This window comes from Micrasema longulum, unplaced genomic scaffold (genome assembly GCF_059751315.1).
Source record: "Micrasema longulum isolate JH-2025_06_02 unplaced genomic scaffold, ASM5975131v1 h1tg003405l, whole genome shotgun sequence".
In the NCBI taxonomy this organism is placed as follows: domain Eukaryota; kingdom Metazoa; phylum Arthropoda; class Insecta; order Trichoptera; family Brachycentridae; genus Micrasema; species Micrasema longulum.
The window spans coordinates 30350-47967 of NW_028280469.1; the positions used below are offsets into that span (position 1 = coordinate 30350).

Here is a 17618-nt window from a genome sequence, read left to right on the forward strand (position 1 = left end):
AAACTAAATAAAGATAGCATTCCTTAACTTAAAATTAAGGTTAACAAGATGATAGACGCTACTCAAACTCGAAGGGTCCCTGTTTTATTAAGGGATGCAGTTTACAGGATCTATTGTCCTTTTCTTAGTAAATAACTGTAAAAACATTTGGTTCACATTTGGCTGTTCCCTGGGAGATGATAGTAGAAACGCATCAGTGTGCGTAGTGTAGAGTGATGGTACCAAGGAATCTATCCGCATCTTGTCAATTTTGTTTGTTATTATTAGACGCATGTTTCCCGCTTAAAATTTCTGATTATTATTATTTTACTTTGATTAAGATGTCAGATAAACTTGTTCTATGCGATCTATTGCATATAATTAAGCTCTAGCTTAAGGGCTTCTCTGGAGAATTATTGCTCTGGGGTGGTACCGCATTCAAGAAAATCTTGAATGGAGACATTGGAGTATTATTAAAATGTTACCGATTGCCACATTTTTAGGAACAACTTTTTAATTTACAGATCTTTCCTCTTTGGTAGCATTTAAGAATATCAAAAGTACAATGTTCGAAGGATGTGATAATTACCGAGGGGCGATGTCGGAGTTGTAGATCCTTGGCTGGACAGCAGCTCTTCGCCGAGTGATGCCTCCGATGGGTATTCAAAGGTTCTGGTCAGCGACTCGTCAAACTGGATCTTCAGGTGCTGAAAGGAAACAAGACAAATGTTACATACCTACATATATTATTTTGCACAACAGAAGGATATTTAATTACAGCAAAAAAAAACCATTTAGGGATGAAAAAAAATATGAGGAATAAAATAAATAAATAAATAACGTGATATCATGATTTTTTGAAACTATTTATATTTTATAGTCCTTAAAATATAGCTTAATTAAAATGACAGCTGCCAAACTAATGTGACTATAGTGGTGGGAAAGTACTGATCACTGACCATTTACCGATCGAATCGAGTTTTTTCATGCAAACATGAAACTGTTTCCGAAAATTGATATAAAAACGCAAAAACAAGCCTATAATAGTGTGTTTAAGACAATTATTCATTGAAAAAAAGACATTGATACTTTTTTTTATGAACAACAACGAATGAATTCTTTTTTTATTCGATCGATTTAAATTGATCAATTTGTCCCATCTCTAACATTTTTTCAAAAGGATGTAACCTTATAAGAACAAGTAAAACTGACCAACACACATAGTCACTTTTATTAGTAAATTTAAGATCCAAAGAATTGACCAAGTAACAGTTAGTCAATTTTACTTGTAGTTAGATGTCACCGGTGAAGAGTTAGTTAGAGTTAGTAGTCAGTAGTTAGTACGTTAGAATACGTTTTGTATTTGACAGATACGGTTTTTTTATAAAAATTTCATCAATAAAATTTATTATTTAGATTATTACGTAACACTTCTTAATTATTTGTTCTTTTTAATTTATTTTGTATTTCTCTGTTTATTTAACCTTCAAAATAAAAAAAAATGGATTATTGAAATAAAAAATCCCAAAAACTAAATTTATAGCTATAAAATAAAATACTACCTCCCTCAATGAACGAAACAAAAATGATAATCTGGTAAAATTGACTAAGTTTTTTAATTTATTTTTTTTATATAAAAGTGATAATGTTTTTGAAATAATTTTATACCTTACATTAAAGTTGAAAGTACTGTGCATATAATGTAAAATTACCAACCACCTACTTGAAAAATCTGATCTTTGAGAAGCAATTGAACTCTAGAAAAATACTAAAATGGCTCCCCTGATCATTATTGATTTTGTCACTTGGTCAATTTCTCTTGTATGCCCACGATATTTATGTTTAATTTACTAAATGGCTTAATTGATCTACCATCGTTAATGGAACAAGTGGCATTCAATGCTCCGATCCGCCGGTTGCGAAATAATAATGGTCTGTTCCTTGATCAGCACAGCACAAACTATGGCTTGCATGCACTAATGTCCCGATTCTGTCGCATTCTAAACTCGAGACAATGTGTAAGTCTTTCTAGATAGTCTGTCCAAGATTTAAGTCTGTAAATAAATAAAAAAACCTTTCACTCTTTTCGATGACGTCATTATTTGCAAGTACGTAATTATTTGTACTGAGATGAGTCAGACAGGACATACGATGCAAGAAGGGTTGTTTTTCCTTGACACTATGGGGAATATCAATACGCGCTGTCCAGCGAAGAATAATCAACTACCAATCAGACATCAAACGACGCGATTTTCGCCCCTTTGCCAATACGTCGCACGTGTCATTTTCCTTTGTCTCATTTTTTAATCACTTATGCAGTGTCACGGACCCTCTGTTAAGAGCGCCAGGTTGACTTGTCGTAAGCGACGCGGATTGTTTGGGGGATTTTGACATCCGTGATTAGTGCGCAGAGGGGCGATTGATAAATTTCACGCGAGAGTGGTTTGTGTTATTTTTCTCGAATCGGATGTGTGTCCTTGAAAACGCAGACGGAAGGGAGATAGTTAAGGCAATTTATTCCGTAAGAACGTGTTTCAAGAGACCAATTTGTGATTAATGAAATGAAACGTATTGTTGAAAACAAATTTAATCAATAGAAAAAAAAACCCTATTCTTAAATTAAAAATATATACTCGTATGTTAAAGCTGGGTTCAACTGAGGACAATACAATAACATTGTATTGTACCAGCTCCGTAAACAGCCTCGACAAAGTCTCGATAAGACAATGAGACAATAAATTAAATTTGATCGGGGCCCAGGGCCCGCATTTCAATGGGAAGTTAACAGAGTTATCTCCAATTGTCTTTTACAGACTTTACTTTATGTAAAATAGATTTTTCTGTTTGAAAAATGTGATACCTTTTAATGGAAAATATATTTTTAGAAATGTTCAATTAAAGGTTTCCAACGAAGATCTTAAAAATTTCATACAAATATACACATTTTCGTAAGTTTTTGCAATACAGATAATTTCACATAAATAGGGATGTATTGTATACGGCAAGAAAATAAAAATATTTATAGTATTTTTAGCTGTGGGTAATTCTGTTTTGAAATTTTGTAATTTTCTCTCTGTTCTCTATGCGCATTCATACATGTAAAATAGTATATAGTCAAGTGTCCTCAGCACGTATTACCCCAATGAGGAATAAGGACACACGATTTTTAATGTTTTATATATATTATAGGGCTTAACGTCCAGAGATCTCGGGGTGTTGTTTGATGCTCAGTTATCTTTTAATCTTTAAATAGTTAATCTATGTTATGACTGCCTTAAAATGCTTGACTTTGTTCCAAGAAATGCTAAGATCTTTTCTAACACTCGGGTTATGGGGACATTGTATAATTCCTTGGTAAGACGTCGTTTGGAGTTTAGTTCCATTATTTGGTCGCCACATGAGGCTCGATACTCTTTGATGTTGGAGAGAGTGCTGAAGAAATTTCTGCGCTATCTGTACCTAAAGGAGTGTGGATATTATTCTTGGCTCTTCCCAAGCGACTTTTTACTGGGGATGCTAGGCTATCAGTCATTATGAAGGAGGAGGGACGTTCATTCGGGTGTTCACTTTTTCCAGGTGACCGGTGGTCGCATACATAACTCAGAAATTCTGATGGATGTAGGTCTGTTCGTACCTGATAACTATCTTCGGCAAAGACAGCATCGATTGTTTTACCCACCACGATGCAGAACCAACCTGCCAACGGTTATGCCGGTTGGTAGAGCAATCTTGCTACTTAATCGCATCGCCTCGGATGTCGACATATTTCACGACAGTGGGTCTCCGCTCAGGAAAGCACTTTCTAACTTATGATTTTTCTTTTTACACATTGTAATATTGTATTGCAATTCAGTAAGATGCTTGTTGTATGCTGATGATGCAGTTCTGTCAGCAAGCAGCGAGGATGATTTGCAGCAAATAGTCTCTAGAATGTACGATGTATGCCCGGAGAGCGAATTGGCGATGAACGAAAGTAAGCCAAAAGTGATGGTATTTGAAAGGGATAGTGAGGTTACTGACTGCATAATAAATGTAAACAACGAATGTCTCGAACAAGTAGAAGAATTTGTGTATCTGGGAAGCATGTTTTCAAGAGATGGAAGAGTAGAAAAAGATGTTGAAATAAGAGTGAATGCGGGCAACAAAATAAACGGAGCGCTAATACCCTTATGCAGAGACAAAACTTAAGGTGAGGAAAGTACATTCACAGTCAGTCTTCACCTTCAAGTTATTCTCCGCATTTGATATTAGAATGTACTTTCCTCGCCTTAAGTTTTGTCTCTGCATACGGGTAAAAGCACAGTAATTTATATTAAAAATATGTCGATCGAAGTGGCATTGAGGGGAGACCCTTAAGCCCACCATCCACCCGCAGCTGTTATACAGTCCTGAGGTACTCTCTGTCAGCTGCGCATAGAGGAAAGTTATTATAAATATTTCTAAGGAATACAAACTCTATGCAGATTAAGGAGGGGGGAGGAGGACGTATGGACAGAGGCCAACACGTCGTCCCCACCCCTCAGGATCCCCTCAATGCCTCTGACTTTTTTTATTCAAAAAAATATGTTAACAAACAATTTACATAAATAAACGTATCCAAATATACAAAAACATTTTCTTAAAACTATAGTAACACAACAAACATAACTTACACAAAACATAAGTAAAAACACATGTAAAAACACGGATATTTACAATAAGAGAACGACAACGGATAAAGAAGGAAGCTAAACTGGCAGTGCAAAACGGAGTTTTAGACCCAACACTTATATCTGGAAGTGAAACATGGAACTGGCAGAGAAAGGATGAAAGCCGAGTGAACGCGGTTGAAATACGATCTTTTGGACGAATGTGTGGGAAATCAATGTATGACAGGGTTACGAATGATGAAATCAGGCGAGAGTGTAAATCTGAGACAAGTATAATTGATAAGATTAAGAAAGGGTCTCTGAGATGGTTTGGTCACGTAGAACGAATGGACGACGAAAGAATGGTAAAACAAGTATATAGGGCGAAAATGAACGGCAACGTGAGACGAGGACGACCAAAGAAGACGTGGCATGATCAGATAAACCAAAATCTTAAGTCTGGTCATGTCAAAAGCAGACAGAACCGAAGGGCATGTACGACAAGATGTATGAATGTGGAAGAAGCTAGGAATGTATGCTAGGATAGACGTGTGTGGCGGTTCATTCTCTCTGCTTGCCCCTACGGGGAAATGGCGTGATGGTGGTAGTAGTAGTAACATTATTATATTAGCATACCTATCTATTATCATTTGTGATTTATTATTGTATTTAGAATGAAGTGGGTTTTTTTCTGTTATGTTCTAAATAACTGAATAAAAATAAAAATGCAACATCTTGTATAATGCATAAAATGAATAAATAAAATATCCCCCTAATTACTGATATTTCCGAAGACCACGACGCTTATCATTGAGTAAGACGTGATAATAATATGCAATTTGATAATGCATTTTAATGCATTTAACGTGTTATTTATTAACCGTACCGCTCGCTAACACTTGGCCTATTGTTATATTAGAGTTTGCCTCATTTAACACGTGTTTTTGGTACGCAACGGACAAATGACGAGACGCAATTATCGCTGGAAACAGTACAAACAACAATAACACTATCGCACACAATGCACCGTGTTCTGGTACCAGGAAAGGAGTCGATTGAGGAAATACACTTCACGGAAATGTATGTGGCGAGTGGTGACACTAGACGCGCGACGATCTGAAAGATGACGCCTTTCACTCAACTCCCGGAATCAAAAGAAAATTAAATTAATTAAAAAGCGGAATATACGAATTAACAAGTAGTTGTACAGTAGCTCAATCACAAATAACTATCGACGTGCTTAAAAACATGCTAAGCATTTGAACGATCACAATGAACATATTTATTTATTAAATCATACAGTCTTTACATAAAACAAGGCACAAAAGAACAATGAAAAAGTAAGACCAATTACAGATTTCACACTAATTTATTATGAATGCAGGAGGAGAGGGGAAAAATAAATGAATTCTAAAAAAGCCAAAATACAAATATTAAATAAAAAGTACATAAAAAGGAGAAGACGTAGTATAGCTACTCTACTTTCCTCCCTCTCTCTCTGCTTCCATGAACATTTAAATTTATTTGTAAAAATTCACCAACAATAATTTATTAGACGCAGGTAGTAGATGTAAGTAAGTATACATTAAGAGTTTACATGCTTAAGTTATCACTATTATTGTGTTTTTTTAAAGTTGTTTTTATTGTTAACTTTTTAAAATCATTCTTAGGTTGTTGAAATTCCACTTGTCAATGCGTTTTGAAGCTACAAGATGTGAAGTGTGATGTTAGCCATCATATTATATTTATCATATTTTGAAAATGTTCTCAAATATAAAATTTAGTAAATAGGGTCTAGAATTTCACCGTCTATGCGCTCAGTAGCTGCAAGACTTGTTGTTATCTTACTTCTATTATTATAAACATACTTTTTATTTAGTTTTTAAAATATTACTTAAACTTTAAACTTCACTGTTAAATATAAAATAAAAATATAAAAAGAGGCTAGATTTCTTACTGTCCATGCGCTCTGTAGCTGCAAGACGTGCTGTTATATAGCTCCTATATATCATAATTGGAGACGAGGAACTAGAATACCAACCGTCCATGCGCTCTGTAGTTGCAAAACGTGCTGGGATATTTATTTATTGTACAGCGCCCTTGAGGTGATTTTCACAAAAATGGCCCTATATAAATTATCCAAACATATATATATTAATATATATAGTCATGTTATCACAGTCAACGCATGTGTAATCTCTAAGTCGGTTTGTTTTTTTTTCTCGTAAATAAATACAGTTCACTGGCGAAAAATCAGCGTTTACTATAAAAAAGAATACAATATATTGCATTGAGAAAGACGTCTGCTGAGAATCTGGCTTTTAGAACGTGGTTTTTTATATTAAGGTTTTTTTGTGTTTTTCTTTTTTATTTGGACAATTTTTTATTTTCGATGTACATATTTTTATTTTTTTTCAGAGTAATAAGAGTTTTTATATGTTTATAGAATTTAAGATATAAGATTTTATACCTATATATATTAGAACTTAACTTTAAGCACCTGCTGACGAACTGCATTTTATGCAGTTCAGTAGGACTTGATAATTTATATGTGTAAAAAAATTCAAAATAGTAAGAAATATCTAATACAAAAAAGTAAAAATTTAATTACAATAGCGACTGCTTTTCTTGACATTTGGCTTGCCAACCGACGGCTAAATGCAATAAATATCGTGATAAATAATAAATAAATAAATAAAAATAGCAATTTTGGAATATCTCCCATATTTACACCGGTGAAATTCAAATATGTGATTGCGCAGCAGGATTATTCACGTTGACTGAATTAACTACCTGGAAAAGAAGAAGTATAAAAAATAGAAAATTGTTTTCAGGCGTTGCCTAGTAGGTGATAAGCCCGACAGGTCATAAGCCCCGTAAATGCCTAGAATTTCATATCCCTTCTCAAAAATGTTTTCCCTCTCTGTTGAAATAAATTTAAATATGAATAACTCCCTAGGGAGAAAATCCAGCCAGTCTACAAGCATTTGGACATACTCAAACATTCTTCAAATAAACCTAATAAACGACGTACTTACAAGGTTACATCAGTTTGCGAAAATGTTAGAGATGGGATGAATTGATCAATTTAAATCAATCGAATAAAAAAAAAACATTTGATGTTTTTCATGAAAAAAAGTATAAATGTCTTATTTTTTGGTGAATAGTTGTCTAAAACACACTATAATAGGCTTGTTTTTGCGTTTTTATATCAATTTTCGGAAACAGAGTTTATGTTTGCATGAAAAATCTGATAAAATCGATTTGATCGGTACATGGTCAGTGATGACAGTACTTTCCAATCACTAGTCACATTAGTTTGGCAGCTGTCATTTTAATTAAGCTATATTTTAAGGACTATAACTTGTCTATTTCTACCAGCGCGCGGCGCTCCGTGTAAACCTACTTAATTGACTGCTTCCTTCACTACTTAGTGTAAACGACTGTGGAATCATCTCCCACCCACCATCAAAGATGTTACTACATTATCTCTGTTTAAATCACGTCTGAAGAAACATCTCCTTTCTCTTCCTTAATCTCTCCTCCTTTCCTTTTTCCTCTTTCCGCTTTTTTCCTTTTTCCCATTGAGTAATAGTTTTGATTTAAGGTAATTTATAAACAAATACGTTTATTTCTATTTTTATATATTTTTCACTTTTTAATCTTTTTTTTTTTTTCTATTGAATATGTTCTGTAACTTGAATTATAAAAATAAAACTTTTATTTTATTGGTTGGTTGGAAGAAATTGCCATTTGGCAATAAGCCCGCCAATGTACAAATAACATTATGTACAAAAAGTTAAATAAATAAATAAATAAATAAACCTGACTCTTCTGTTTTGATACCCGACCAGTGTAAATCTATTGATTCATCAGTTTCCACCAGAGCTACGTTTAAACTTACTAGCTTGTCTATTTCTTCAAGTGCTCCGCATAAATGTCTACATCTAACAGTGTAATTATACTAGCTTGTCTATTACTACAAGTGCTCCGCATAAATGTCTACATTTACTAGTGTAATTAAACTAGCTTGTCTATTTCTACAGGGGCTCCGCATAAATGTCTACATTTACCAGTGTAATTGTACTATAAAAAACAAAATAAATAAAACAACTTCTTTTTAACCACTAATTTCTTTATAATTACACTAGCTTGTCTATTACTACAAGTGCTCCGCATAAATGTCTACATTGACTAGTGTAATTAAACGAGCTTGTCTATTTCTACAGGTGCTCCGCATAAATGTCTACATTTACCAGTGCAATTGTGCTAGCTTGTCTATTTCTACACGTGCTCCGCATAAATGTCTACATTTACCAGTGTAATTATACTAGCTTGTCTATTTCTACAAGTGCTCCGAGTAAACTGGTACCGACTCGTCTGTTTCCACCAGCGCCACCGTATCAGGTCAGCGGAAGTGACAGAGTTCAGGAAACTGCGAAGGTCGCGAGTTCGTTGCATTACGGAAACAGACGATTACTATCTAGTTGGAGTACTGTACTTAGCGTCAGTACTGCGCTACTTTTATTTAAACGTTTGAACCAAAGTAAATATAACGTCTTAAGTAAAATAACAGTAAGTCAAAAGAAAGGTAACAGAAAATCAGGTTGTTTTATGGACGGTATAATTAAGCCATTAATGATATCTATCGCAACAGCTGCTAAGAAGTAATTTGAGCGGGAAATATACTCGTAGATACGAGTCTAGGACATGGGTCGGCAGGCGGCGATTCATGACACGAGTATTTGTGCAAGATTAGTTTTATGCTCCGCAGACTTATCAAAATACTAATTATAATTATGTTTTAATATCAATTTTATTATGTACTAACGGACCCGACAGACGTTGTCCTGCCCGAACGTTGGCAAAAGACTTTTCATTGATAAGTAGGTACCTAGATACTTGTTTGTGATTAAATTCCAAAACTAAAAATTGTTAATATTCAAATATTGAATTCAAGTAGGTACCTTGGTACTTGTTTATGGTTGAATTCCAAAACATAAAAGAAATATTTTTTCAAATATGGCATTCTTTTTGCAAACGTCAAACTCCGGTCTTCTCACCAACAGAGGGGGGTGTACTTATGTAGGAATACGATTTTTAAAAATGTATTCAATTCTATATTATTTAAGTATTACCAAAAATCAAATAAAAATAAATAAACGGGTAGAAATTACAAGGAATTTAAGGAAAGAATCTGATTGAGATCCACAAAAAACAAATGATGTTTGTAAATATTCAAAAACAAACTTTTGAAAGACACGTTGACCAAATATGAAAGTAAAAACGTATGTTTATTCAGAACTCTACTCATTTAACGTACAACATTCACAACACAGGAAGCTTCAGGGGCAGACCGCGAAACTGAGGGGACATTCCTCATGGAGAACTCCAAAAACTATTTTTTCAAAATAAATAAGCATTTTTTTAAAAAAACAATTTAAGAAATCGGAAAAAAAATATTAGGATTTTTCAAAAGGTTTACCATGAGGAATGTTCCCCTGAAGTTTTGCGGCCTGGCCCGGAAACATCGTGTATATATTTTATTTTTTTATAATTTAAACTTCAAATAAAATTGTATGTGTTTGGTTCCTTACAATGTTTACATCGAAGACAATTATTTTATCTGTTCTTTTGTAATACAAATTAAAATCTGAATGTCTATTAAATTGATAAACACGTTACTTTTTAATTTTGTCTATTTTTTTAAGAAATTGAGACTTTTCGTGTGTGTTATGATTGGCTTTGAGTAATTTCACTGTATTTTGTATGTGCGGATACGAATCAAGTGTGTGTGATGTCTCCACGGTTCGTTGGAGCTCGGCTTTGGTCCGGTCACGCTCCGGCTGCCCTCGGCTTTGCTCATCATCTTTGGATCGACGAAGCGAATTGACGATACTAAAATAACATTGTACCATTTTTGCGACATGTTTCGGATTGTCGTTGCAAAAAAAACAATGTAATATCAATGAACGGTCGCAAAATCACAGAACTGAGCACACGTTAAACAAAGTTGCAAAAATGAATGAAACTGCATACGACTTTGTTAATGTGGTATGTGGTACCAAAGCGAGACTTATTTTTATATTTTTTTTTTTGTTGTTTTTTTACAATGAACATAAGTGATAAAACGGAGTATTAAAAAAATAAAGCATAATTACATAGCAGTGAAATACATATTAATAGTAAAAATAGTAAACAAAAAATCCCACAAAAGCATGGCCTGTCCGTGGGTATACAAGAAAATGTTAATGAATTTTTGCTCCTATAATAAATAATGGACAGTCATAATATTTTTGTGTAACATAAGAAAGAAAAAATAAAAAATATTCTGTACAATATGGCTTTTTTTTGTAATTAAAAAAGAAAATAAAAAATATTCAAAAAAACACAAAAATATTCCTTATTATTAAAGGGCAACAAAATATATAATAGAAAAAAAGAGTTCATATCTTTAGTTTGAATCCAGGATAGTGCATGTTTTTTAAAAGAAGGAACATTTTGAAAGTTTTGAATCAATGAAATATTATCAGTGGTAAAAAAAAGAATGAAAAAATTTTGGGCCTATAAAATATACATGTCTCTGTGCGAGCCTCGTTTTACAATGTGGTATTTCTAACACACGATTCTTTCTTTGACTTGATCTATTTGATATTTTAAATAACTACTTAACTGTTATCATCATCACAGGCAGAACATTGAATTCAAGATAGACATATTTATTTATTTGACAAATTGTAGTCTTACTTATTACTTCACGGGCTGTTTAACCCATTACGTAATACAGACTGATAATATGAGTTAGAAGTTAATGAATAGAAAGCAGATAGCTGCTAAACGGTTGATATGTACAGAAAAATAGATCTATATTATCCGCAGATAATTTGGTAAGCTGTATTCCATTCCAGATGATCGCAAGTATCAAGGAATTGCGAACTATTTCGGTTTATCTCACCCGTGCGAAAGAATTCCCGAAAGTATTCTTTTACTTGACAAAGATATACCTCCTTATGCTCCCAATGAAATAAGAATCTTTACGGATGGTAGCCTGCTCGACGGCAAAGTGGGAGCGTTCGTTCGTTTTGAGAGTGATAAAGAATTACCAGGCAGAACATTTAAATTAGATAATTTCTGCTCAGTTTTTCAGGCTGAACTACTCGCAGTACGAGAAGCTCTCGAATGGTTATTAAAAAGACCACCAGAGAGATGGGTTATTGCAAAAATATTATCAGATTGTCGTTCGGGCGTTCAAGCTATAACTGATACTCGGTCGGTAAATCCATTAATTGTAGATATTCAGCGTAAAATTAAGCATCTAAAAATAAGAGGGATGATCATTCAAATATGCTGGATAAGAGGAATGCTGGTATCGTAGGAAATGAGAGAGCGGATGAACGAGCAAGAGCCGCAACTTGTAAAAGAACGGCATCTTTCTACTCAGAATTTCCCCTTAGCTTTGCTAAACGCTGTATAAAACGAAATACGCAGCAGCGTTGGGAGGATCATTACCGCGCTTCTTCTACAGGTAAAACCACTGAAATGTTTTTCCCAACGCTGGCTGATGCAGCAAACTTCCGTCATCATCACCAAAGTACTTTCGAAATGACCCAAATTTTTACCGGACACGGAGCTATGAGAAGTTATCTATATAGGTTTAAATTAAGGAATGATGACTATTGTCCGTGCGATGATATTTCTTCACAGAGTATCGAACATCTGTTATTTCAGTTCCCATTTTTTTAGTTTATAACGCCATAATCTTGAAGCAGAATGCAGGAAAGATGGAATATCCTTAACAGATATCCACACTGCAGTCAAAAGTAGTTATCACGCGCCATTGTTCTTGAACTTTGCAACAATGGTGATTGGACTCATAAAGGTAATAAACCAAAATCAGTGTTCGAACATCCCATTTCCAAGACAAACAAAAACGTTTTTTTCGAGTACCTTAGCCTTGTACATGACACGTAAGGCTACTAAATACAGGAGTCCAAATATATATAAAAAAAAATATCCGCAGAATCGCCTTATTAATTTTGACTTGCATTTGTACGGCTTCTGGGTGTGTAAAACAAAGCATGAGATCTCGCTCTAGTATAATTATTGGGAACATACAAACTAATCTTGAAATTATTATTTTTCTAAAATAGGTAAACATTAGTTACACATACACAAAAAACTACTACATTAATACGAAAAAGTTCCACAAAGGCATGGCCTGTGTGTGGGTATAAAATTTTTTTTTAATTGAAATAAAGACTACTGGAAGAATACAATAAGTTAAAAAATGAGTTGTGATATTATAACACATATTTTTGCCACTAAAAATGAAAAAAACATAGTAAAAGTATTTTTTATTCATTAAAAAAAGAAGAGGAAAAACCCAGAGAGGGGAAACATTTTCAGTAGGGAATATGATAGTCTAATAAGCATTGACAGGTCATAAGCCCTGTAAATGCTTAGACTACCATATTCCCTTCTAATTTTTTTCCCTCTCAGTTGCAACAAGTTTAAATAATATTTCGCTTAGTCCACTCCTGTCTTGAATTAAATATCGTATCCATCTCACTTCACACCTCTCATCTTTACGTGAACAACATGACAAAGAGACTTGACTTATTAACTCCATCAAACCTTGATAAAGAAGCTTTAAAACACAACACGACAACTTAAATGCAGTGTCCATGTCTTTAAATGTAGTTGCGAGTTATGTGAGTATGCATTGTTAACAATGTTTATTATGACAACTTCAACATCCTTTTTACCCACAACCACTGTTCACTTCCCACCTTAGTATCCTTTGATCATCCGCCACAATAAGACCTCGTGTAGTGAATCGCGCGTTTATTTTGTTGAACGTGTGCGCATCATAAACGTTGTTTCCACAACCACCAGTGTTCAGCTCCAGATCGGGGACCTGTCCTAGTGTTGGTTCCGCTCGCAATTGACCAGTCGGACCATAACAATTTCATCAAGAACGAACCAGGTTAGTGGCATCCATTCCTAATTCATCTGATTTGTTGGGGTTGTGACCGATTGACACTGCATACCGCATATCGAGGATATTCACGTATTTTATTAAAATACAGTCCACTCCGCTAAATAATATGGCAGAAGTCCTAAAACTTTGCCCCCAGCAATTTCTCGCTCCGCATCCGCGTGGGAATTTGTATTACCACCATTAACATGGTTTAAAGCTGAATTAATACCGAGTTTCATTAGCACAAGTTTGAGCCGGTTGATACTGACAGCCGGTGCCGACTGTGTTCAGACCCTAAATGCCAAATTTCCTAAAGGTGAATGGATTGTTTACGTCTCCGAATGAATTAGAGCGTTTCACATCCCAGCAAGATATGAAGTTAGGAGGTAGTCGGGCCGCGCTTCTACGATGCAGCTGACACTTTGGAAGCAAACAATCATGCCATCACTAACTGTCCTTCAGAAGAAGAAACATATTTCCTTTTGAAATTAAGAGTTTCAGAACAGTAAAAATGTGAAAATAACTTCTTACGGACCACCGCGAATAAATTAGTATTATTATGTAATGGGGTTCAAACTGTCAGTAGGTTCGCAGTGAGTCACATCTTGCTGGAGGGTGTGACTATTAAATACTGCGAACGCCCAGTTGCATTCCATCGGCAACACTACTGACTGGTCCAAATCGTTAGCGTCTACGTCGCGGACCCTAGGCAATGGGATCACACACGGTGTGATCACAGCAGATAACGAGAGGATGAAAGACGAGTTTCTGTCGCGTTTAAACCAGAACCAACCAGCTAAGGAACGGTAACCCCGACGGATAAATCCACAACAACAGCTTTGGTCATCTTTACCCAGAAATTACAATGGCGATGCTGACAAAAAATAATCATGGCCTTACTTTTAGATGGCATGACAAAACTTGGGATGTTCTTTAATTTTGGCCAAATTTCAATAATACACTATTTAAATCTTTATGCTATATGTTATTAGAGACGTTTTTTCTTTGCATTACACGAGTTGGATGCTCTTATCTCTACGAGTCTCGTATAATAATATGAAAACGTTATGAACCCTAATGCACGTGCGTGGAAATTCGATTATTTGTAATAGGATTGGACTCAAAATAAAGAGTAGTATCCAGATTCCAGCGTATCTAAGGAATACTATTAAGTCCAAGGTAATAATAATAATAACTTTTCTAAAATTGAGAAGATGTACGATTTAGACATCTTTAACGACTCAGCTCTCTGCTACAAACGGAAGCTGAGTCTTATAGATTTTAATGTTTAGTATTACTAATGTTATTATTGTTATTATTGGAGCACATAGGGGAATTTGCTTATGTGTGCCCTACTTCAAAGTTTAAAGTTACTGTAATATTAGTATCATTTAGCCTCTTTGAAAATAAACAGAAACAATTAATACTAAACTAGGTACTACCAGAATACACACTACATAAACACCACATCTTATACACATCACTCCATACACCTCACTCCACGCACTACATTTCATACTCACAACAATAAAAACACAATCACTAGTAAATTCACACAAAGCACAAATTCTTCTTACATCTTGTTGTACTGTTAGATAGTTGTTTCATATATTGTGTTGTGTACGTAATTGGTGCTGTGTTAGGTTTATTTTTTGTTTGTAATATTGTCTAGATTTATATTAACATAGCACTGTGTGCACAACATTAAATTTAAACAAATAAAAAAAATAAAATAATTATGGATAACTTATAAAGCGCCATTTTCGTAATATAATACCTCAAGGGCGCTTTACAAAGTGATTACATAAAGATATAAATTTAATTTTAACTTTTTAATTTAAGAAAAATAATGTACTTTTTCATATTACCTTGATATTTAGTACGTAGATATAGGAACAATGCATACGTAGGTAGGAATGCGATAATTTTAGGAATGTTTATAGATTTAAAAAATTCATTTGCATATTTACAGTTTTGAATAGTAAAAAAATAGAATTATTTAAAAATATTCAAGGGATGCGCCGCATCCACAGTGTGTATGGGTGGCACGCGCCTGGCGAACACCGCGTTTTTTTCGATTCTTCCGTTTGTTGATCTTTAAGCAAATGAGCAGAAACCTCTGCCGAAGTAGGTGAGATTCTTCTTGATAAATCGAATTGTGCTCGGAAAGAGATTTGCACTCAGAAATATTTAAAAAAAATTGGATGTGGGATTTGAACTGTGACACGACGCTAGCGCGAAAAATGTACAGCCAGATAAAATCGGTAGCGATATCGTGGGAAGCAATTTTGTGGGGAGAAAGTTGTGACAGTTGATACAAGCATGTAGTCTTCTGTCACAGTTTATGGTTTCCTATCACGGCGGTGACAATTCGATTCGAAATAATGTCACCGCAATGATAATCACGTTAAAAATTGTTCGCTGTTACAATAATCATTTTAATTAAAAAGAATAACAATAGAGAAAGTATCGTGGTCGGTTATTTTTATGGAGTCCACATTTGGATTGGTACAGTTTTATTCTTAAACAAGCTCGAGTTGATTTTGTGACAAAAATCGTCTTCATAATATGTAGAACTACAAGATTTCCTTTAGCCGCTCCGGTTCTTTTGAAGATAACTAGTTTTTATATACACAAAACCGTTATTTTCTTTGCGGAAATAATTTGAATTTAAAAACGGAAATTTTAGCATAAAAGCTTAATAAAATATAAATGATATTTGACTTTTTGGCATTGTGCAGCGCTATGATGTGACACGAGTCTAGATAAAATACAAAACATAATATAAGTAATTTCGTCTTCTGTTCTAGTTTCGGCCGAAACAAAACAGAAATTTATTTAAATAAGTCGAAAGTAACTTCAAAACGCCCATAATTAAGCGTTTTTATTGTTAAACCTTTTGAGTTCGTTAAAATAAGTGTTAAATAAAATACACAATGAAATTGAAGGCATACTTCTGGTCGAACAATAAGGAGAGGTCTCAGTAAAATGTCCGTACGAGGTTTTCCCAGAGCATGAATTATGTCATACCCAAAACCCGTACGACTTTTGCTCAGAGACATCTCTCATTTATCGCACCGAGAGTGTTCAATATTTTGTAAGAGCGTATTAAGCTCTCAAGGACAAAAACTATATTCAAGAAAGGAGTTAAGGACTGGATTTTCCTTAGTGGGAGGGATTTGAGTAGGAAACTCATTGATGATTTTCCAAATGTTTAAGTTAACTGTTTACCATTTTGATGTGCCATATACATTTTTTTTTTAAATAATATTTTTTATGTTTCTGATCCTATATTTGTGGTGATATACTCATGTATCTGTGTCAACTAATTGCTCGTCCCATCTCAACACAGGACTTTTAATCCCATGGAGTTGGGACTTATATCTCAAATAATGTACAATAAACTTATATACATATGTTTGGATAATTTATATAGCGCTATTTTTGTGAAAATCACCTCAAGGGCGCTGTAAAATAAATAAATATCCCAGCACGTCTTGCAGCTACAGAGCGCATGGACGGTTGGGATTCTAGTTCCTCGTCTCCAATTATGATATATAGAAGCTAGATTACAGCACGTTTTGCAGCTACAGAGCGCATGGATTGTAAGAAATCTAGCCAAAAAAAAAAAAAAAAACATACTTTATTTTTTTTTTATTTTGTTTATTAAGAAAAACAACAGCAATACAAAGAAATATACACAACATAATAAAAAAAACATAAAATAAAGCCAAATCAGTTTTTCACATAAATACAATTATAAAAATCCAGTTCAGTTAAATATAATTTATAGAAGTGCAAGTGTGCGAGTTTTTTTTTGTGTGTGAGGATGCGTGTGTAAAAAAGTGGAGTGTGGTTTATACATAATTTTATATAATATCCCCAAGGAGTTTTTATAAAAAACTCATTTAGAGACAAGCATATAAAAATATTTATATTGAGACGTTTTTTTTAAGAATAAAAAAAAAAGTTAAAAAATTACATGTATACTCATTACTCATATACAAGTTGAACGAGTAGGAGAGTGCAAA

At 34.1% G+C, this 17618-nt stretch overlaps 1 protein-coding gene across 1 annotated transcript in view; it reads right to left on the bottom strand.

Moving 5' to 3' along the window:
* LOC148270789 (uncharacterized) overlaps positions 1-17618 on the bottom strand; it is a gene marked incomplete at its 5' end in the record, with an annotated part of 54995 nt that overhangs the window by 8799 nt on the left and 28578 nt on the right. Inside the window, one exon of the mRNA XM_088242195.1 lies at positions 569-686. Within this exon, the coding sequence (XP_088098321.1) occupies positions 569-686 (118 nt within the window). The remainder of the gene's footprint in view (positions 1-568; positions 687-17618) is intronic.